At 41.6% G+C, this 22,570-nt stretch overlaps 1 protein-coding gene across 4 annotated transcripts in view; it reads right to left on the bottom strand.

The window, feature by feature from the left end:
- Positions 1-10,722: 10,722 nt before the first annotated feature.
- Positions 10,723-22,570, bottom strand: part of FEM1C (fem-1 homolog C) — a 35,089-nt gene continuing 23,241 nt past the window's right edge. For all 4 annotated transcript variants that reach the window (XM_014579226.4, XM_006134479.5, XM_075931982.2 and 1 more), the window contains exon 3: positions 10,723-21,717. In XM_014579226.4, the coding sequence (XP_014434712.1) occupies positions 20,408-21,717 (1,310 nt within the window). In that variant the 3' untranslated portion in view covers positions 10,723-20,407. The remainder of the gene's footprint in view (positions 21,718-22,570) is intronic.

The raw sequence follows: 22,570 nt of genomic DNA, 5'->3' as shown, positions 1-22,570 counted from the left end.
TATAACAAAATTCATTCCACTTAGGAGTGGGAAAAATTAGAGGTAACACTGATCAGAGCTAGATCCTTAAAGATATTTAGGAGCCTAACACCAATAGAAATCAATCTGAGTCAGGTGCCGAACCACCTTTGCGAGTCTGAGCTTCAGATTGTCTCGTGAGACTGCCATAGACCCTTTCACGAGACAACTCACAATTTAGTATTCGGAGTAGAAAAAGTCCAGGGCCACACACTGAATGAAGATATTGCATATTGAACAGCTACCCATTCAGTGAGCACTATTCCTCCTATGCACTGACTGAGGAAAGGGTCCTGTGGAAAAAACAGTTTGTGATCATGTAATTAAAGACCATATCATAATATACATATGCAGGGCCTGAATTAAAGTTGCACAGGCAGCCTTAATTTTCCCATTTCCTAACTAGAGTGTGACACCTTAGTTTTTGATATGTAATAACATGTATCCACCCACTAACATCAAGGCCCCTGCTTGGAGTAGATCTAAAGGGTCAAGAAAAAGATCAGAGAGATCTGATGCTGCCACAGGGAGCAGCATGCGATCAGAAAGGTGATAGGAAAGTAGAAGTAGATGTGAGATTTGGGAAGCTGCCAAAGAGAGATTAAAGAGACAAGGAAGTATTGGGAAGAATGAGAGGATCAGATTAGTTAGAAAATTCTAGGGTGAGGTAGGGATGTAATCATAGAATAGTAGGACTGGAAGGGACCTCAAGAGGTCATCGAGTCCAGCCCCCCGCCCTCAAGGCAGGACCAAGCTCCGTCTACACCATCCCTGACAGATGTCTATCTACCCTGTTCTTAAATATCTCCAGAGAGGGAGATTCCACCACCTCCCTTGGCAATTTATTCCAATATTTGACCACCCTGACAGTTAGGAATTTTTTCCTAATGTCCAATCTAAACCTCCCCTGCTGCACTTTAAGCCCATTACTCCTTGTCCTGTCCTCAGAAACCAAGAGGAACAAATTTTCTCCTTCCTCCTTGTGACACCCTTTTAGATATTTGAAAAAATATAAAAGCTTATAGGTTAATGCTATAGACTACACGCATTTCCCTCCCCCCGCCAGTACATTTTTTAGCAAGCTGGCCAACGGCCTAGTTCAGTCCTTGCTTGTGCTGGGTCCAGGACCTACCCCTGCTGCAGCTCTGCATTTAAAGTGTATTAGGAGCCAGGCGGGCAGGCAACTTGGCTCAAATCCGGCTAGTGCCAGGTCCAGGAGCTCAGACCTCCATGCTGCCACCCTGTGCTACTGTCTCTGTATCAGAGGCAGCAGCAAGGGGTGACAGGCAGCTGGTCTTGGAGGAGAGCTGGTCCTTGCAGACCAGCTCCTGCCTAGCATCCCACGCTGCTGCCTCTGATACAGAGACAAGGAAGTATTGGGAAGAGGCAGAGGCAGCAGCACAGAGTGGCAGGGGGCTCCTTGGGAGTGGGGTTGGAGTGCACTGGCTGCTGGTCCCACCCCCAGGTACTACAGATTAGTCAAGTAACTGATAAGAATTCATGAGATTAATTGACTATTCAGTTAACCGATATTTAACATCCCTGGGGTGAGGATACTTTCAGTTTGTGATTCATCAAATAAGCCTTAAAATCAAGTTAACAAAATAAGCAGACAACTAGCAGCTTAAACTTTATATACAATTTATAATGTGTATCCATAACTTCCTCTCCAGAGTACAGCAAAAAAATTTATACTAGCCAAGATGGAAGCAAAAATTACCATGCAGACTACTTTACCGCAACCTCTTACAAAGCACACACCAAATTTTACAGCCATGTGCAGAAAACAAGAATCCCCCCAAAAGCCAGCTGCAGACTTGGAAGGTTCCATAAGATATACGTGAAATTTAAAGTTTGACTAGGAATTTGCAGCTACAAAACAAGCTAGGGATATTAAAAATGCTTAAATTAGTCAACTAGTTAAGCTAGTTAACCACCAGCCACAGATAGGGGTCTGCTCTGGCCACAGCCCCACTTCAGCTGCAGGCAGTGGGGTCTGCTCTGGCCCCATGGGATGGGGGCAATTCCAGTCCCACTGGCCCACTACAGCCAGGGTCCTGTGGGCTGGGCACTATGGGCATGGGGGCTGTTCCTGCTGGCTAGGCCCTCCAGTTAACCCGTTAACTAATAAGCATGCCAGTAGGGCTAATTCTGATCAAGTAACCAGTTAATCATTTAACCTTTTACATCCCTAAAACATGTACGTGTACCTACATCCATTAATTCAAGGCCAGATTCAACAAGCCTCATTTATATTGGGTAGCACTCAGGTGAGCATTTCCAACCTCCTTGATGTTAACAAAACTATACTTGTGAGGAAGGTTTGCAGAATGAGGCCCTCATTTACCAGACTACTAGAAAGTAGAAGACAAGATCAGTGAAGTTGAACTACTATAGACGACAACAGAAGTTGGCCTAATTTACTGGGACCATCGAAAAGCAAAATTAGATGGTGCCAATTTGCCTGACAACAGTGATGCTGCAAATACCTTTTGAAAAATATTCACATCTGCCAATGCATAGCTACAAAGGAATTTTGTCCAAGCCTTTTATACGCAGCAATAGATTAAATCATTTGCACTATTAAATCATTTTATACACTAGTAGCTGGTAACAATCTACTTTGCACCGAATGTTATACATAATACATGCCTAATTCTAAGAGTGAGTTACGCCTATTTTAGTGTATTGTGGCTTGACACAGACAGAACATGACAAATCTGGGACTATGTCCTATCTTCCTGTAATGAAACCCACACAGGGGGCCGAGAGAACTCTACAGGGTGACCAGATAGAGCCTGGAAAGGGTGGACCACCTGACCTGACTAGGCACTGCAAGGAAAGGAGAAAACAGCTCTCCACAGCAATCATCTCTCTTGTGAGGGCTTGCCTTGCCCTGCCCATGGCAGCTATACTACTTCTCTCCAGCTCACCTGTGTGGCTCCTCTCATGCAAGCTGAGCTGGATGTGTTTGAGCAGGTGCAGAGCCACGCTGGCACTTTCTCGCCCTCCCTTAATGCCTGTGTGGGTATTGTCAGCTCAGAAGGGGAGTATGCTCTGAACTTCAGATAATTTGTTGGTTTGATCTCTGCTGATCCACACAACCCTAATGCCTCTGATTTGAGGCAGAGCACTTTTGGTAGGCCCAGGGGGAAGGGAATTATAGCCAGAACCACTGCCTCTCCTCTCTACCTTAGCCCCACACCAATCCCATTAACTTCTTCCCAGTCAAATGAGGGAAAGCACACAGCATGGAGGGTGCAATGAATAGAAATTGGGAGAATCACTGAAGCTCCCTTATAGTCCTGCACTTGCTGTCATATGCAACAAAATGTATTTTAAAGATCTAGTAAAACGTAAATTATTTAAGGACATCAGGAAAGCAGCTCTCCTCTCTTTCAGTTGGTAGACATGACTCATTCAAAAAAGAAAAAATGCATGTCTTAAAGCAGAATACATTCTAAGGGTATGTCTATACCACGGGCTAAGGTCATAGAATCATAGAACCATAGAGCTGGAAGAAACCTCAGAAGATCATCAAGTCCAGCCCCCTGCTCTAGGCAGGACCAATCCCAACTAAATCAACCCAGCCAGGGCTTTGTCAAGCCGAGACTTAAACACCTCTAGGGATGGAGACTCCACTACTTCCCTAGGTAATCCATTCCAGTGCTTCACTACTCTCCTAGTGAAATAGTTTTCCTAATATCCAACCTGGACCTCTCCCATCTCAACTTGAGACCATTGCTCCTCGTTCTGCCATCTGTCACTACTGAGAACAGCCTTTCTCCATCCTCTTTGGAACCTCCCTTCAGGAAACTGAAGGCTGCTATCAAATCCCTGCTCACTCTTCGCTTCTGCAGACTAAACAGACCCAGCTCCCTCAGCTTCTCCTCATGTGTCATATGCTCCAACCCCCTAATCATTTTGGTTGCCCTCCGGTGGATCCTCTCCAATGCGTCCACATCCTTTTTGTAGTGGGGGGCCCAGAACTGGACACAATACTCCAGATGTGGCCTCACAAGAACTGAATAAAGGGCAATAATGACATATCTGGATCTACTGGCAATGTTCCTCTTCATGCAACCTAATAGACCATTAGCCTTCTTGGCTACAAAGGCACACTGTTGACTCATATCCAGCTTCTCATCCACTGTCACCCCCAGGTCCTTTTCTGCAGAACTACAACTTAGCTGGTTGGTCCCCAGCCTGTAACAATGCTTGGGATTCTTCCATTCCAAGTGCAGGACTCTGCACTTGTCCTTGTTGAACCTCATCAGATTTCTTGTGGCCCAATCCTCCAATTTGTCTAAGTCCCTCTGATCCCTATCTCTGCCCTCAAGCGTATCTACTTCTCCCCCCAGCTTAATGTCATCTGCAAACTTGCTGTGGGTGCAATCCATCCCCTCATTCGGGTCATTAATAAAGATATTGAACAAAACCGGTCCTAGAACCGAACCTTGGGGCAACTTCATCTATGTTAATTGTGTAGCTGAAGTTGAAGTACCTTAACTTGACTTTTGGAGCTGTCCACATTGCAGGAAGTCAAAGGGAGAGCACTTTCCTTTTGACTTCCCTTACTTCTTGTGGAAGCAGGACCACCAGTATTGACTGGAGTTCCGTCCACAGTTCAAATTAGCATGCCTTCACCAAACTGGCTAATTCGAACCCTGGAAGATCGACAACTTCGATCTTCTCTGCAGTGTAGACATACCCTAAGTGGCCTGTAAAACAAGTTGTAAAACAGGATAGATCAGGAGGCTATTCTGAGGATGTGCTTAGTTTTACTATAATTTACACTTAAAGCATCTGATTCTCCAGTTTTGCACCTTCTGCAGTGTAACCACCTATGACATTCTGGGGTACAATCAAGATCAGTGAGTAGCCATGTCATCCCTGCCCTGCAAATTTGAGTGCCTCCCAATGCTTTGCTGCCATAGCTTCTACCTGGCTTACTCACAAAGAGCCAAACAGCATACAGGTCACACCCTGAGTGACTGTGTATAGTCACACCCCTTGTCCAGCAACTCTGACTCCAGCAGCCTGAGCAAACATCAACCACATTCTGACTTAGTTAAACATTTCTCAGGGGTGTGAACAATTCAGACATGGTTAAGTCAATCTAACCCTAGTATAGACTCTGTTAGGTGGAAGAATTCTGCTGACTTAGCAGTCTACTCTGGGGCTTACATTGGTGTACCTTTGTCTCTCAGGGGTGTGGGTCTTTCACTCCTCTGAGAGAGATAGCTATCTTGATGCAAGTCCTTTGTGTAGATCAGGCCTATGTTATTACAAATGAAGCAATGCTTTCTGGAACAGCAAAGCACAGAGCAGCATAGGTACCCTGCTAGATGAGAGCTCATCCCTAATAAGTGAGGAGCTATAAAAGGGTCCACAGGAATTCAGGGGGAGGGATAGCTCAGTGGTTTGAGCATTGGCTTGCTAAACCCAGGGTTGTGAAGTCAATCCTTGAGGAGGCCATTTAGGGATTTGGGGCAAAAATCTGTCAAGAATGGTCCTTGGTCCTGCTGTAAAGGGCAGGGGACTGGACTCAATAACCTTTCAAGGTCCCTTCCAGTTGTAGGAGATTCCCGTTCCAGGAGACAGGCAATCTCATTTTAACAGGTTTGAATTAATGTATAGTGATGGGTTAGCACCTCAGCACTTGGGAATATGGGACAATCTACAATATAGAAGTATTATTTCTCCCTACTATAATGTTCTGTCAAAGCCATTGTTAGAAGCCAGGGAGGAATGAAAAGTGATGGTGGTCTCCTCTGCTCCACCCATTTATGACACCACTAAGAGTGGCTAGTGGTCAACAGTTTAAACACATTGTTCTAATCTCCCCTCTCCTCTCTTGAATGCTTTGGCCACAAAATAGTCAATAGTGTTGACATAAATAGTCATGATTGGGTCATAATACCCACCTAACACAGTAGCACCTATTTTACCTATACTTTCCACGCTGTGCCACGCAGATTTTTCAGGTGTTGAATTTTCTTAGACACTGCAGATAAACAGAAAAATTGCTGATCTCACTTTCTATGGAAAATGAAAGTACCATAATGGTTATGTTGTTTTGCAAGTGAACTATTTTACTAAGCAAACCACACTTCCACTTTTCAAGTGTGACCATTATGATATAAAGACAAGGTCAGATAGGAGCAGTTCCTCTTTTATGTACAATTACTCCATTTGGGGAAAGGAATAAAGGGCTAAATTTACAAAGGGAGTTAGGTACTACAATGTCTAACTTTTAGGTATCTTGTCATCCAGGGGAATCTATAGTCCTGAGTATAGTGCACGGAGACAGAGGGAGGGAGAGACAGAGAGTCACAAAAGCCAGCAAACTGAGCTGGGAGTCACTTGCAATAGCCAGTAGAAATGCTGAGGCGGAGAATGGGGTGATCTAACTCCTGCCCCTTAAAGGAGTAGGCACTAAGTTTGGGCTGGAGGGAGGCAACTCTCACTTCTTAGGATTCTCAACAATGAACCCTTTCTTGGAGTTAAGCATTGAAGTGTTTAGTTTTTTTTGTTTTGGGGTTTGTTTGTTTTTTGCAAGGAACACCCATGCCCCCTCCCTCCTTTCTAATGTTAGCCCAGCAGTTAAAACACAGCCTGGGAGAGACCCAGCTTTAATTGCCCCCTTTGTAAGATGTAGAGAAGAGATTTGAATTTGAGTCTCTTCTCAGGAGGGAGCTCTGACCTGGCCGTGTGGTGGAAGTGGTGCTGCACTCCCTGGTTTGAAGTGGTTTCCCTTATATACAAAGTTTACAGAGGCTCAGTAGCTCTCAGCACCCCGACTGTACAACTTGTTCCAGCCCCTCTAAACCCAGCTATTGCATATTGTAAGGCAGTTCTCTCAAAATGTCTCTTCTTGAAACTGTTCTACTGTGTGGCTACGTCTAGACTGGCATGATTTTCCGGAAATGCTTTTAACGGAAAAGTTTTCCGTTAAAAGCATTTTCTGAACAGAGCATCTAGATTGGCACGGACGCTTTTCCGCAAAAGCACTTTTTGCGGAAAAGCGTCTGTGCCAATCTAGACGTGCTTTTCCGCAAAAAAGCCCCGATTGCCATTTTTGCAATCGGGGCTTTTTTGCGGAAAACAAATCTGAGCTGTCTACACTGGCCCTTTTGCGCAAAAGTTTTGCACAAACGAACTTTTGCCCGAACAGGAGCAGCATAGTATTTCCACAAGAACACTGACAATCTTATATGAGATCGTCAGTGCTTTTGCGGAAATTCAAGCAGCTGGTGTAAACAGCTGGCAAGTTTTTCCGGAAAAGTGGCTGATTTTCCGGAAAAACTGGCCAGTCTAGACACAGCCTGTATGTATAGGGAAACAGTCACTGAAGCAGTACTGTGCACTGTACAATTGCTGCAGTGTTTTACATCAACAATACCTATACAGCAGTGATGGCCAAACAAGAGGCAGGAGTTTTGCAGATCAGTTTGTAAAGCACTTTAGAACCCATCAGTGTGTAAGTTCATTAACAGTCTGGCAAAGGCTGAAGTTAATTTTTGTTTCCATTACATTCCATCATGTAGGCCTAAGCATCTTTCTTCATAACTAAGAGTACCCAATACCACCGGACAAAACAGTGTTAACATTATCGAGATGTCTCAGAGGGAAAGTCTTGTTAGTCTGTATCTCCAAAAACAACAAGGAGTCCTCTGGCACCTTAAAGACTAATAGATTTATTAGGGCATAAAATGTTGTGGGTGAAAACCTATTTAATCAGATGACCTGGAGTGAAGTTTACAGACACAGGGATGTATATGTAAGGGCAACTAAAGAAAGGGCATACTTGTATAAATGAGGCTCATCTAGTCAAGGTGAAAGTGGCTCATTCACCGCAGTTGATGTGGAAATGTGGATATCAAGAGAGGGGAAACTACCTTTGTAGTGTATTAGCCAGTTAAGATCCTTATTCAAACCTAAATTGATAGTATTATCTATATGTGCAGTTTTAAGTGTCATGTTACTGAAAATGTTAAGAGGCTATGCCTATCTCAACATCTGGGCTTGCTGTGCAGCCAATAACTGTTAAGAAGATGAGGTAACAGGCCACAGAGTTTTGACACCATCGTTTTTCGTCGTCCCTTGGTCTTTCTAGCTAGATAGGCTGGCCTTTTTTTTTTTTTAAGTCACCTTTGTGGCTTTCAGTTGTGACACTTCTGGACTAAAGGCATATGAAAAGTAAACACTAAATTACTGCAACTGGTTTATAACCCACATAAAAACAATTCCTTTTCCTGATGATTTATATAACTCAAGATATAGGTGCTGGTCCCTCCCCTGAGAACTAAAAATTATATTTTTTAAAGATATAAACCTCTAATTGTATTACATATTGTTTGGTACAGACTTTTATGGCTGGATCAACCGTCAGCTGCTAACGCCAATCTAAGTGTGTGTAGGGAATGAGGCAGGTAATATAGATTGGAGAGTCCTAGTTTTGAAAGTCTTGTAAAGCTCACAAATAAAAAATAACCTCTTCTGTTTTTCTCCTTTTCAGAATCAGACACTTTCCCCAGAGTAGGATGACACAGGAAAATGCCCAAAACTCAAGCCATCTGATTGCCAAGCTAGCATCAAAGGGTGTCCCTTGAGGTCCTTCTGTAGAGGACAAACTTCCCTCCCAAGCGCATGGAAAAATGGACTTTAGACAGTGCTATTTTTATTGTGCTCCAGGGGATCAGATTTTTTACAAACAGTAAAAGGAAACTCTCCTTGTTGCCTGAATGTAAGGTAGGTCTAAGCTACAGCCAGAAATAAACACACACTCAGGATAGCAGGGCTCAGACTTGTGCACTAAAAAGAGCTGCAACAGTCTGCTCTGGATCGGAACACTTTTTAGAGATAGGGTTGGAGGGCCCAACCCAACCTCTTGAAACCAAACACCTACATGGCTATTTTTAGAGTGTTGGCATAAGTCCCACTAGTACACAGCTGGGAAGCTGCATTCCCATATGTAGTTTAGACATACCCCATACAGAGCCTGCCTGGAGGGAGGTTCCTGCTGAATTCCTACAAATGCTGTTTTAATCATGACCAGTGTTCCCTATAAGGAGGGTACTTGTGCAGCCGCTCAGGAGAGTGTCAGATGCCACCCAGCTGATTAGCAGAGCATCCACAGCTAGGTTTTTCTGTTTCTATTGGTGGTTCACATTCACACATGCCTCAGTATACATAACATATTTATTCTGCAGATGGATGAAAAAAATTCACACAGACAGAAAAAATTAGAGGGAACATAGACCATTATTTAGTTTAATATTCAATGGCTCCTTGGTTTTCCTATACTAGTTAAGCTGAAAGGTAGAGCCAAGACTAACTGAAAACTGAGGCAGAGAATTTGTACTGCAAGGCTTGTACACAGAAATCCACATATGGACACAACTAGTATCACAATTACTGTGACTGTCCACAATGTCATTGAATACTAGTGAAGAGAGGAGTCACGACTTTTTAGCACCATGTCATGAAAAATTCCTAATGGCTAAACACTCATGTTAACACATTAGGGTCAAAAGATTCTTGTTTTCATCTTCCCTTTATATCGTAGAAATTCATGCTACCGCTAGGAATTTCCCGTGCTCTTTTCCAACCTAGGTATTCACATATAAGTGAATATATCAAAGCTCTGCTAATGGAAGCAGTTTTGCACCGTTGCCTGCTGCGGATACAATAGGAACATTCTCCTAGTGAAGAAGCTTATGCACAAATAAAATGACCCTGGTGCCAAATAAGGCATCCTGACACTTGCAAGAAGAACACACGCTTTCTCTGTCACAGAAGACTCTCTCACTGGATATTTTCAACTACTGTAATACTCCATCTGACATTGTTCATGTCTGATGTAGGAGCAAGAAGCAGAACTCATGTGAAGGAAAGTTTCAGAGGGGTAGCTGGGTTAGTCTGTAACTGAATAAACTTAAAAACAACATAGTCTCTAATGTGCTGCAAAACTAACAAAAATGTAGATGATATCACAAGCTTTCATGGGTACAACCCACTTCTTCAGATGAAACATGTGAAGGAGTGGTGGGAAATGGCATTGGAACATTGGATTGCTTCTTGCCCTTTATGATTAGAGCAGTATGTCCAGTTGTCTAGATTGGTGTCACAGTTTGTAAGAAACATTCACTTTTTTAGAAATAGGGCACTCGTCTCTTTGATAAAGAAGCTACTGTTTGTGGTGGTGGAGCGAGGGTGTTATGTGCCATGGGGCAAAAGCGAAATTTGTGACCCCAACCAGACCCCCCCCTTGCCTGCCCCGCCTCCACATGGGACTCCCTCCAGTACACCGGGCCATTCCGCTTCCAGCCAGATTGACCAAAAGGCAGCTGCGGTATCTCGGAGGGGCGGGCAAGGACATAGATGCTGTGGCCCAAGAGGTGAAGGGTGTTGTGCGGGTTTTAGTCACAGATGGGGCCTGCGCACCAGCTGCATGCTATGCATGCTCAGCCTGAACCCCCACCCTATGTGCCGCCCCCCTCGCTTTTCACTCCGTTTCAATTTACAGAAGAGGAAGGTGCACAGGGTCCTAGCGCAGTCCTTCCCCCTCTGCTATATTGGGGCCCCTCTAGTGTGACCTGGGGGCAACTGCTCGCCCCTGCCGCCTCCTCGCTATGCCACTGACTGTTTGGGTCAGCCCCAAATTGATTTTCAGATAACAAAAATCTCCAATAAACACTATTTGCCAGTTCAAACCAATTCTTTCATATTATTCTGGAACCTGTTAGAAAACACTTCTGAATCAGATGACACTTGCCCTGTCAACAGCAAGGCAAAGAGGTAAAGTCAAGCAGGATACACAGCAAAGGTTGGTTTTTACAAGGTACCCACTTTTACGTGACAGATGCACAACTTTAAAGGAAGCCAATGAAAGGCACGTTCTTAATATTATGTTTCTGCAATACAAAAGAACTAGAGAAGGTCACAACATAAGGGAATTGGAACTTCCTGCACACACAACACTAGAGAACCTTTAAAATACATTGAAAAATGAACACATTTAGGACCATTTCTCAAAATTCCTAAGTTGTGCAATGTTAGAACAACCACAGATTTAAACAGAGGGCAGAACTTCTAAGGACCTTCATTCCAGTGCAGAAACCTACCATCAGTGCTGTGTTTATGGATTCATAATTCAATTAAGGACATGATCTCGCCTCCTCTCCCAGAATTTTGTACAAGGTAAAAAGCAATGAAGAGGACAGCTATTTATTAAGGGCAAATTCAACCCTATATGAATTCCAGTGATGTTGAGTTGCTGCCAAGTTCTGCAATCAGTAGTTGGAGAATAACTTCAGAGAAATAGTAGCTAAGTTATTCCTTAGGCTGGGTGATGAGGATCATGTTGAAGCCCATGTCTCTTCTGACATACCTATCTTCCCATACAATTTTGTTTAAATTAAAATAAACCTGTTCAATTGTGAGACATAAGAGCACAAAAGGCTTATTTAGCAAGAGCCCAATCCTGCTGATGCCCTCAATTTCCATTTCAGTTCCAAGCAGAGCTCTGGAAAAAGTGACACAGGGGAGAAAAAATTGCGGGGGGAGGGGTGGGGAACACATTACAGATAAAAGGGACAGGAGAGAGAATGAGGAGAGTGGGAATTAAGTAGAAGAGAAGCTAAGGGAGGGAACAGAGAGGGATGATCAGAGATGAAGGGATTAAGTTAGGAGACACTGGGCTCACCAATTTTAAATTTCCATAGTGTCAGTCATTCATTCCATATACAGAAAAATAAGAGGGAACAGGAGTTGCAGCTCTTGGACACTGCAAGTGGGCTGAAACCTGGGCAGATATTCTCCTCCTACCTGCGCAGGTGGGAAGAGAACATTCTGAACTAAAGATTCCAATGGCCTGTGATGGTACAGGGATTTTTCACACTGGCTAGTATGATTAGTTTTTAGAATGGTAGGTGTCAGCTAGGTTTTCTTAAGCTATAACTCTTCAATATCCTAACCTTTGTCAACCATTGAACAGTTTCCTCTCCCAAGCCCCATTTCATAACCTTCAGTATGTCAAAACAAGGAAGAGTTGTCTTTTCTGAGTAGATCAGACATTTTATTGGCATCACTCCATACAAATCTAATCAAGTAGTGCTTCCCTAAACCTAACTCCCACAGAAGTTGTCATCAACTTGAGCGTCAACAGTATGAGCTCACACAGTTAAATATGAATTCATTATTTCTCCCCAACCTGATTAATAGGCATTTGTAACCTGTATGCAACTACTAATTGTAGACAAACTTGATATACATGGTTTTTTCACCTTAGTTAGGAAAACAGGCAGCTAAACCTCATTGTGTGGCTCTGGAGAGTTTGTGTGGCTGCAGATTTCATTTAATTTTCCAATTCTATTTATGCCATGGAAAGTAACAGTTGACAATAGTAACTTGGGAGTCAAAAGCAGGAGAAAAATGATCTTTAAAAATGTTACCGCGGCAGTGCTCAGATACCACAATGATGGGCACAGTATAAGAACAAGACAACAAAACAATTAATAGTTGTGCCTGGCTTTTTTCCAAGAGACTATACATGCGAAATAAAGTAAGTAAATTTAAACATTAGGAAAGCCTGCCAGTGAAGTCACAGGATATATTATGTTCAGCGTGTCTGACACATCCTCCAATCATGCTACTTTGGCATAAGGAACTAACAGCATGACTCAGTTCTAATTTTCCAACTCTAACTGTGATTTGTATGAAGTAGCACAGTCATTTAAAAGTCTGCTGTAAGTTGCTCATGAACTGCTTTCCACCCATAAATATAACCCAGCAGCAGCAGCAAGGGCCCAATGCCAGATTCTTTCTACTAGGTTCTCACATATCCATTGGTCTGGACTAACCATCAACTTAGCTAAGAGTACAATTTATGTAAACATTTTATTTTCTGCTTCAATTTTTGCTCATTTTGAAACCATGTTTTATTTTGCCTTGGGGAGCGTATTAAATGATACTGGGAACGCCTCAGAGGACAGAAGAAGTTGCACTTCAGTTAGATAGATGGTGCACTAGTTGTGGCTGAAAGTATAACAAAGACTGTGCTGTACCAATGGTAGGAAATGGCAACCATTCACATGCTGCAGAAGAACAAATCTATGTTTGTATGCCAGCTTATGTTTAGGGTGCAAGATTAGGCAGAACTATAATGTTGCTTGTCTCTACTAAGGATGTTAAGGACTAGTCGACTATCCGATAAGCAAATGCTTATCAGATAGTTGAGTCGACTAGTCGCTTTCCCCCCTGCCGCCCATTTTGCTGCCTCTATCAGATAGAGGCAGAGAGGCTTGGAAAGAAATTGTTGATGGCCTATGTTCCCATAGGAGCTAAGGGCAAAGAAGATGATCAGATAGAGGCAGCAAAGGGGGGGGGGGGGGGGCGGGGAAAGAGGAAGTACTTCAAAGCAGCAGTGCCGCATGGAGCTGATCCCAGGCTCTGTGCGATGCTGCCCTTTTGAAATGGCGTGACAGTTTCAAAGGGGCAGCACTGCACAGAGTCCAGGATCAGCTGGGGAGTCCCTAGCTCACCCCGGCTTCACATGGCATTTCAATGTGGCAGCACCACATGGAGCCAGGGGTCAGCGGGGAACTCTGAGTCCCCTGCTAACCCCAGGCTCCATGTGGGCACTTCCGCTTTGAAATGCACAAGAGCCCCCACTGGGCTCTTATGCATTTCAAAGCAGAAGCACCTGCGTGGAGCCCAGAGTCAGCAGGACTTCCCGTTGGCTCCAGGCTGCAGTGGAGTTCCACATTCCTCCTTTGAAATGTACAAGAGACCCTGGAGCAGCTCTTGTAGATTTCAAAGGAGGAATGTGGAAGTGTCTATCGACTAGTTGAGTAGTGATGAAAATTCCATTGACTAGTTGACTAGTAAAATAACTGGTATTTAACATCCTCAGTCCCTACATTTTCCTCCCTCTATTTCTTCCAGAGTTAGATGAAAGATTTGACCCAAAAGAAACCATCTCTTGCCTCATCAATGCCTGTGGCAATGGGCACTCTACTGAGCTTCTGCCTCATACAGAAGAAAACTCATCTCCTTTTAGGATACCCCAAAAAGTTAGTCACATATACTTGAAACATATTTGACCCATTAAAACGTGCAGCTGCTTATCTGAGTAACTGGATTTTCTCACTGTAAAACTCCTTGGTCTCTCTCATCCCTTTTCTGTTGCTTGCTACTCTGACTCACTGTGTCACGTATAAATTGAAATGAGCAAATTCTAGTACTAACAAGTGTTTGCTACTCTTTGGGGCACTACAAAAATAAATGTAACTTATAGTCAAAGATCCCAAAAAACCCAAACAATAAAAACACAGTTCAAAGCTTTGCAATTTGGCAGCCCACTTCATGAGAGATCATCTCATAGCTTTACCCACCTCCCCTTCTAGAACTCCAGTCTAGAATATACATTTCTCATTCTGTAAGTTTCAGGAGAAAGACTTCAGAGCCCACACCTTTTTGCTAACTTTTTGGTGTCACGTGAGTTTTTCCCTAAAGTTTGTTCTGAAAATAACTGATTAGGTTTGGTTATGTTGTAAACATAAGCAACTGAACTATATAACATTTAAAGCAGCACTACCTTAATTTTGTATACTTTCTCTCCATCAGCTGCAATGTCTTCGTGAAGCTTGAAGTTAATTTCCTCCCCACTGCCTGTTCAGAACTCAAACCATTTGAGACAGCAGTCATGTTTAACTCCCTTTTGGATACAGTCATTAGTAGCAACAGGAGGAAAAGCTGTAACCCTCATAGTTTAGTCCTCCTTACTTTGATAGAAAATGCCCTTTTTAGAGGAATCCACAGTAGCCCTTAAAGAAAATAGATACTGACTCAGCTAGTGGTTCTCCAAAACAATTTTAATTTAATTTGCATTTGGAGCCTAAAGAGATTAAGAGCAAAGTTTGTTATTCCTTTTTTACATTACTATTAAAGCTTAATTACTTCATGTAAAAAAGAAATTGCAGTATTTCAATACGCTGAGCTAGCCCTGCATAGGAAGTCTGTGACATGATGGAACATTTATACAAAATGAGTTAAAAATCAGGTAAACAATCACTTTTCCACTTTGCAATTAGCAAAGAGTCAAAGTCCATACAACAGTTATTTTCACACTTACCGAAGCCACGGGATTTGTACAGTATAAAACAGTGTTCTTCAAACTACATTAGATTATCTCTGCCCCTCATTTACAATGATGCCATCAACTCTTCTGACACAAAATTACTTTGTAATACCAATTACCATGCCCTGTCATTTGACTTTACAGTAAAGACAATCAACATTTGTACAATGTCTTCATATTCACTTATAAAAATTACATAACCCAGTCAGTATTCTACTCTTTACATTTGAAACTCATTCAATGAAACTTGTAGCATAGTCACATACACAGCCACTATTACTTTGCAATTGATATGAAAACTGAAGCGATACAAATGATTTTCCTAATAAGGATGTTATCCTTCTGTATAAAGTCTCTCATGACACACCATTCCTTTCTAAAAAATAGCATTTTTTAAAAATGGAAATAATGTATGTCCATCCAGTTTTAAAAGCAGTTCTCAATAGAGGATCATTTTGGGAGCTAGGAAATATTTACCTATATCTTCTATCAAGAGTTGTTGCAGAATGGTTTGGAATGAGATTGGATGACAAAGAGATTGGGATTGATATCTCAAAACCAGGTTGAATTTAGTAACTGTCAGCCTTTTGATGATCTACAGGAAATGATCTGACAATCTCATTTAAGCAACTAGCGAATAGATGTCTATATCACAACAAATGTAAAATGCTAATCTTATCTGAGGCACTAAGGATTGTGTAAGGATGAAGACTAAAAAATTATCCTCTCCCTCAAAAATTTTGGTCCTCCAGGTAGGATATTTAATGCTGGAATACAGAACGAAAATTTACATTAGTATCGCTGTATCTAATCTGCAGATAAACAGATGGCTCTCAATTCAACCCCTTTCACAGACACTATATTCATTTAAAATTAGAATTTGCATGTCAGAGAGTCTACCTTTAGCATCTGCGAAAACACAGTCACACTTATGCAGTAAACATTTTGCGCTATAGTAGTCAGACCCACCAAAGATAGCAAAAACATATGGAGAGTACTTGCTATTAGGATGGCAACAACAGTGAGAGAAATACAAAATTCACTTTAGCATTCTGAGGGGGGAAAGAAGAAAGTTTCATTTTATACCACTGTAGTTTTCATCTCCCTGGCTGTAGTATTCCAATGAAAGCTTTGGTGGGTTGAAGAAAAAAATCATGTGTGTGGGCACATGTGCACCCGCACATACATGTATAAAGAAAATCCACCATCACATTCTCAACAAGCAGGCCTTTGGGGGATATTGGTATACTATTTTCTTAGGAACATGCTGTAGATTGTTTACATTTTATAAAATGTGTTGCACCTCAAAAATACATAAGGTGGTATGCAATGTCCTTGACACACGTGTGTCACTGGGTTGGTACCTGTGGAGCCGTATATTCCAGTTATAGAAATATGTAACAGGAAGATAACAGAAAGAAGAGTATTAAGTAAATAAGGACAGAAAGGAGAAGATAAAATCATTCATTATCACGTCCTTTACTTCCTTAGTATGCTTTAGTTTCAGCTAAAAGCACTACTGAATTTTCGCATCACTGTGTTTCACTAGGATAACCCCGATACTAGCAAAAAAGGAGTAACACCACCAAGAACAATGTAATCAGAACCTTGTTTCAGAAGGCGGAAAGCTAAATTTAGAGCCCTCTAATAAACTCAATGAAAGGCCACAGCACCTTATTACTGTCAGTGGCATCTTGACTGCTTTAATTTGAAAGTGAAACAAAAATTAAGAAAGGTAAAATGAATACTGGTGGCTAAGTGGCAGATGTGTTTAAAAGCACCAGTCGTTACCCTCTGGAAACCTAGGTTTAAATACCTGGAGACCATAAAAGTTCCTTAGGTGGGCTCCTCTAATTACAAAAACAAAATTCATAATAACAGAGGTGCTGTAGGTCAGGATGAAGTTACACTGGTAGATTAGTGCCATATACTTTATGATATTTGCATGCATTTCTTTAAAAAACAAACGGTGCAATAAACTTTCATACTAAGACTTGGGAACCTTCATCAAATCACTATATAAAGAAAATTATATTCTCTAAGGTTTTGGTAGCCAGAAAATTCATGAGTATGTTTTTTACTTCAGAACCAGAGTAACAGCACCGGAACAACAGTGCAGTATTCTTATTATTTTTAAATCATAGTTGTGAACTCTCAAAGATAAAACTCTTGCAAAAATTGTCCAAATACCCATTATCCCATTCAAAGTTAGAAATTTAAAACTACAGGTTGAACTCTCTCAAAACCAGGACTCTGGTACAGCAACATACGTGGTCCAGCAGGACCAGAGAGTACCAGTGGAAGGCCAGAAACAGAAGCCCTGCAAAAGCTGGAAATTCAGTCTGGCTGGCTGCAGGGGGCCCAGCAGCCAGGAATCCTGCTGTGGGAGTCTGGCTGAGCCAGCGGCAGGGTGGCTGGAATGCCAACGGGCTCTGATGGTGGTAGGGCAGCAGTCTACCACAGTGGTAGGGCAGCGGTCTGCCACAGTGGGGCCAGGAGCCCTGGTGGCCAAACAATTGGTTTCCCCAGCAGGGCTGGCAAGGTCAGCAGCCCCAGCAGCAGGGCTGATGCTGCCACAGTAGGGCTGGCAGAGCCATGAGCCCCGGCAGCTGAGCAGCGGTCTTCCACGGTGGGGCTGGGAGCCCTGGCGCCAGGACTGTAAGCTTTTAGGGCTACTGTTTCCACAGCAGGGCTGGCAAGGCCAGGAGCACTGGGGTTTGGACAGTGGTCTGCCACAGCAGAGCTGGGAGCCTCAGCAGTGGGACTGCGGACTGCTGTGGTAAGGCAGTGGGGCTGGTGGCAGGTGGGGAGCCAGCCATGAGGCCAGGCCAGGAGTGGAGATGGGCTAGGAGGCCAGTGGCAGGGGGGCCAGAAATGACCTCCCCTGGTCTGGCAAAATCCCTCATTCAGGACCACTCAGGTCCTGAGGGTGCCAGACCAGGGAGGTCCAACCTGTATTAGCAATGAAGAGCAGAACAGATTCTAGAATCCCTTTTTCTATTATCCACGTTGATGTTCTAGCCACATTGTGGCTCATTCCTATGTTGTGGTGTTGATCACTAATTAAATCAACTTGCAGAATAGTAAGTGAAAGAGGAAGAATGTTCAAAATAAAAAAATGAAGCAATGAAACTATTTGTTCTTACCATCAACAATTGATGCAGCACGTGTTTTAATAATTATAAATTAAAGAAATTCAGCCAATTGAATAGAAATGTACTACTGTATCTTTGTGAGATTCAGTCAACTCAAGCTTTGCTTTTCATACAAACAATACAAATGTGTCATAGGACAAAAAGTAAAAAGTTGTTTCAATATAGTTTATGCTGTTTTTAAACTTTGAAATATGTATAAATTACAGGGCTACTGACAGCTTCTGCTAACTTTTTAAAAACCATCCATCTCATTAAGATCTGAGGGTGACATAGCCACTCCACTTCATAAGCTAAAAGGAGAGAGAGAGAGAATACCTAAACAATCAAAATGTAAGGAAAGCACTGCCTTTTCACACTGTCAGTGATGAGCTCATCACCAAGGCAATTCACAAACATCAAAGACAAAAATACTTTAAAATCAAATTAAAAAACGTAAAGCACTAAGTTCAAGTCACCTCAGTATCATGAATTTGGCTTTTGAAATCCTTTTGCTATCATCTGTCGCATAATCTGATGAAAATACAAATAAATCCACCCAATTTTGGAGTTAAAAAAACCCACTAGGCATGGTTATTGACCATCACTGTAAGGAAAAGCCAAATCAAATGACATCCACTGTGCTTGACCACTGAATTGGCAGTAAGTTGTACTCTACTCAACCCAAAATACATTTTTCTCTTGAGAACAATGTTAAGACATTTGTAGGGCTAATGTGCCAGAATAAGTTTTACTCTGAATCAACAATAAAGTGCTGAATTGTATTAATTACCTGAATCTTACTCATTTATAATTTTCACTTATAGATTTCTAATCAAGTTGAAAGAGCCCTTTCTGCTGCAATAGCTAAGCTGATGTGCAAATATTATAAAAATAGGTAACTTTCAATAGAATCTATGTACACAACATAGATTGTGTTTAAGTATGGCTGACAATGAGAGGTGAAAATGCATGCAAATTATCTAAAAGGGGATATTTAAAATGAAGGGACACTGCTATGGAATTTTGATATGTTGGCAGAGAGCCACTCACTATAATGTAGTATAATTATACTAGATGTCTAATCCTGAACTGACAAGTATCATGCCACCAACATGCTTTAGTTCCTTTTTGTAGGTAAGGAAGTTGACTTGTAATTTCAGACTACTGCATACATTCAATTTATTTCTTATTCAAGTGTATTAAGTTTGAGGTTAAAAATCTGAGCAACTCTCTACAACTAGTCACACGATCAGCACAAACAAGACATTAGTGCAGAGGGAAAGTCTCAGTTGTACATAATAAGAACTCTTCCCCTTGCTGCATGATGCATCAGAATGACTTAGATTAAATTTCAACTGGGTTACCAAGAGAACAAGAATAGATTTTTCTCCCAAATTTATCACACATTTCCAGAGGACTAAGAGAAAGCAGTCTCATATACAACTAGAATAAAAGTCAAACCAAAAAGTTTAGACAACTGACAAGTAGCTCCAAAAATTGTCATGCTGTGAAGGAAATAGTCTCAGAAAAAGCTCCGTAAAACTGCTGTTTGAGCTGAAGTTGGCCAATTGCTGCATAGAAATATGCTAACACACAACAGTCATGTTTAAGCCAGTGCATAGAGAAGATAAAGCACTTATGGTAATTGCAAATGTTAACAAGTCCATACAACTTGTTCTGTTTAAGCAATGGAGTTCATAGAAAAAACAGAATTTGAGTAGAAATGTGCAAGCAAAAACAAAAAAGATGACCTACCAACTGTATAAAATCCACATACCAGTAATAGTAAAAAGACACCAGTGAAAAATATTCAACTCAGTCCCCATCACACAACAAGTAACCCAACAGAGTAGACGAGCCTTTGGCAGACAATTTTAAGAGTCTAAATATGGCATTACATTTCTAAATAATCCACAAAATATATTATATGGCATATTCATATTAAATACTGGGTAGCCAATCCTGCAGATCTGATGCTAATGATGCTTTAGCCAATGAGAACACGATAGGTCAAACTAAATGAACGCTGGTGTATCACAACAGTGCTTGAGAAAGCAACAATTAATGTCACCAACTTGTGCTTCAACAGCACTGTGCAAATGTCACACTATCATCTATGGAGCAACACAAAGTTTTCTAGTTTCTCAGGGATGTGCCCTTTATAACATATGCTGTGATTCACTATAACACGAGCAGCAAGACACTGCAATGTGGTATGATTTATGGGCTGGATCAAATTTTTTGCCATTTCCTTCTCATCCAGCAAATCACTAGCAGTTTGTTTATGCAAGTTTGTGGTGTCAAAGTGTGAACCTGACTTGATAAGAAGATTCATGATGTCTGGATGGTTGTTCAGTGCAGCAATGTGCAAAGGGCTGTTATCATCAGAGTCTCTGACATTTACATCAGCACCACATTCCACCAGTATAGCAGTAACTTGTAGGGAAGGGAATTTGCAAACAGGGTATCGACCCACACATGTAGTATTCTTATCAACAGCAAGATGAAGCGGGCTGAAGTTATTCTTTCCTCTAGGCTGCAGTTTAAGAAACCTGTAAATAGTCTGCTTTTTAAAGTGGTCCTGTTCCGGACTGCAAGGAACTTTTTCCAGCAAGCAAATTAAATGCAAAATGATAGAAAGAGCTTTGTTAAGCTGTATTTGGTCAGGTGGACATTGAGTTTGTTTGATAGCCCGATCTATTTCAAGGACACTTTTGCACAGTATTCCCATAAGATCATCAAATGTAACAGTGGTGCCTAGCAGGCCTTTTGCCCTATCCTGTAGCATGAAAGAAAAGAGTTCAGCAAATGACAGTAAGCTGCTGGCTGTCATAGGGCTCAGGGGGTCTAGGTTGCTTTGCTGCATGTCCAAAGCATACTTCCATAGGTTGATGCATCGTTTAAAGTTTCCGGAGTCTGCATAGACGGCACCTCTGTACCTAATATAATAGGATGTATCTGGGTGAGAAGGACCAAGAATACGTTCTCTAATTAACAGTGCTTGCATTCTCATTTCATCAGGGTCTGCAATAAGATTTTCTAGCTCTTCTGCACTATTCACCTCCTTGGCATAGTCATAAGCCATTATTAGTGTTTGTGGCACAGGTTTGCTGAGGATATTAGTCCTGTCACTGTACCTCATGTCCATAGCTCTTTTCCAATATTTCAGAGCACCAAGCAGATCTCTTTTTTTGTCCACAAATGTTGCTCCTAAAAGCTCCAAAGCATTGATGCGTTCTGCCTTACTAGTCTGTACATGCTGGGTCAGGAAGTCCACAATATTTGTATGACCTGTCACACTGGCTGATAGAAGGGGAGTCATTCCGTAGCCATCTTTTTCCATCTTTGCACAGTATTTAAGAAGCATCTTCATGATGTCCAAGCTTCCAGACTCTGCACAGTCATGTAATGCAGTATTTCCTGACAAGAAAAAAAAATAATTACACAAAAATCAAGGTAAATTCATAAATTCACACTAATAGCTAAAGAAGGAGAAATATTTAGTGCATACATGTAAAAACCAACAAGCTCCAAGTTAATAGTTGGAATATACCAGACTTGATTAAAATACCAAGGTTGCCAAGCAGCTATACAAAAAAATTACTTGATAAAATTAAATATGCTTCAAGTAAACTTTTGTCTCACTACTCCAAAAACAAAACTAACCCTGAAACCTCCACTCTTTGGTAATTTCATATTTGCTTTTAAGGATAAAACGTTAACTTGAAACATGCTTCCTCTATGCTTCTATATACCCTGTTCTGTATCCTTCCACCACCTGATTTAAAAAACCATAATACATGTAATTTGTGCCAACTCTTCAGCAGGTTCATTTGCAACCACACTATGTTATCTTTACCTCCTATCTTTCATCAGCATCTTGAGATAATATCTTTCAGGGCAGGGATTTTTCTTTTTGTATTGTACAACACTAGTGCAATGGGGCTCCAACCTCTGTGGGGTCTTTTTCATGTAGCTTTTCACATCTGATTACATTATTCCACTGACACAAGGCTGACAAAGTAAAATGCATATAGCATATTTTGTCCACACGGTCTTTATCCTCAAGTCCCAAGCTTTATCCCCTTGCTATTCTGGTTAGGATTCCCAAAGCCAAGAACAATTTAATAGAAGAAAAAAAAATTAGTATATTGTTTCTTGAAAATATTATGGGTGTCAATACGAGTGTGTAATTTTGGTGGACACAAACAATGTGTCTGATGCAGCTAATTTCTTTAAAATGTCCACAATTTAACACAAGCAGTTCTTTAGC

Source organism: Pelodiscus sinensis, chromosome 6 (genome assembly GCF_052426305.1).
Source record: "Pelodiscus sinensis isolate ZL-2025 chromosome 6, ASM5242630v1, whole genome shotgun sequence".
Lineage (NCBI taxonomy): Eukaryota > Metazoa > Chordata > Testudines > Trionychidae > Pelodiscus > Pelodiscus sinensis.
This window is presented reverse-complemented; position numbering and strand designations above follow the sequence as displayed.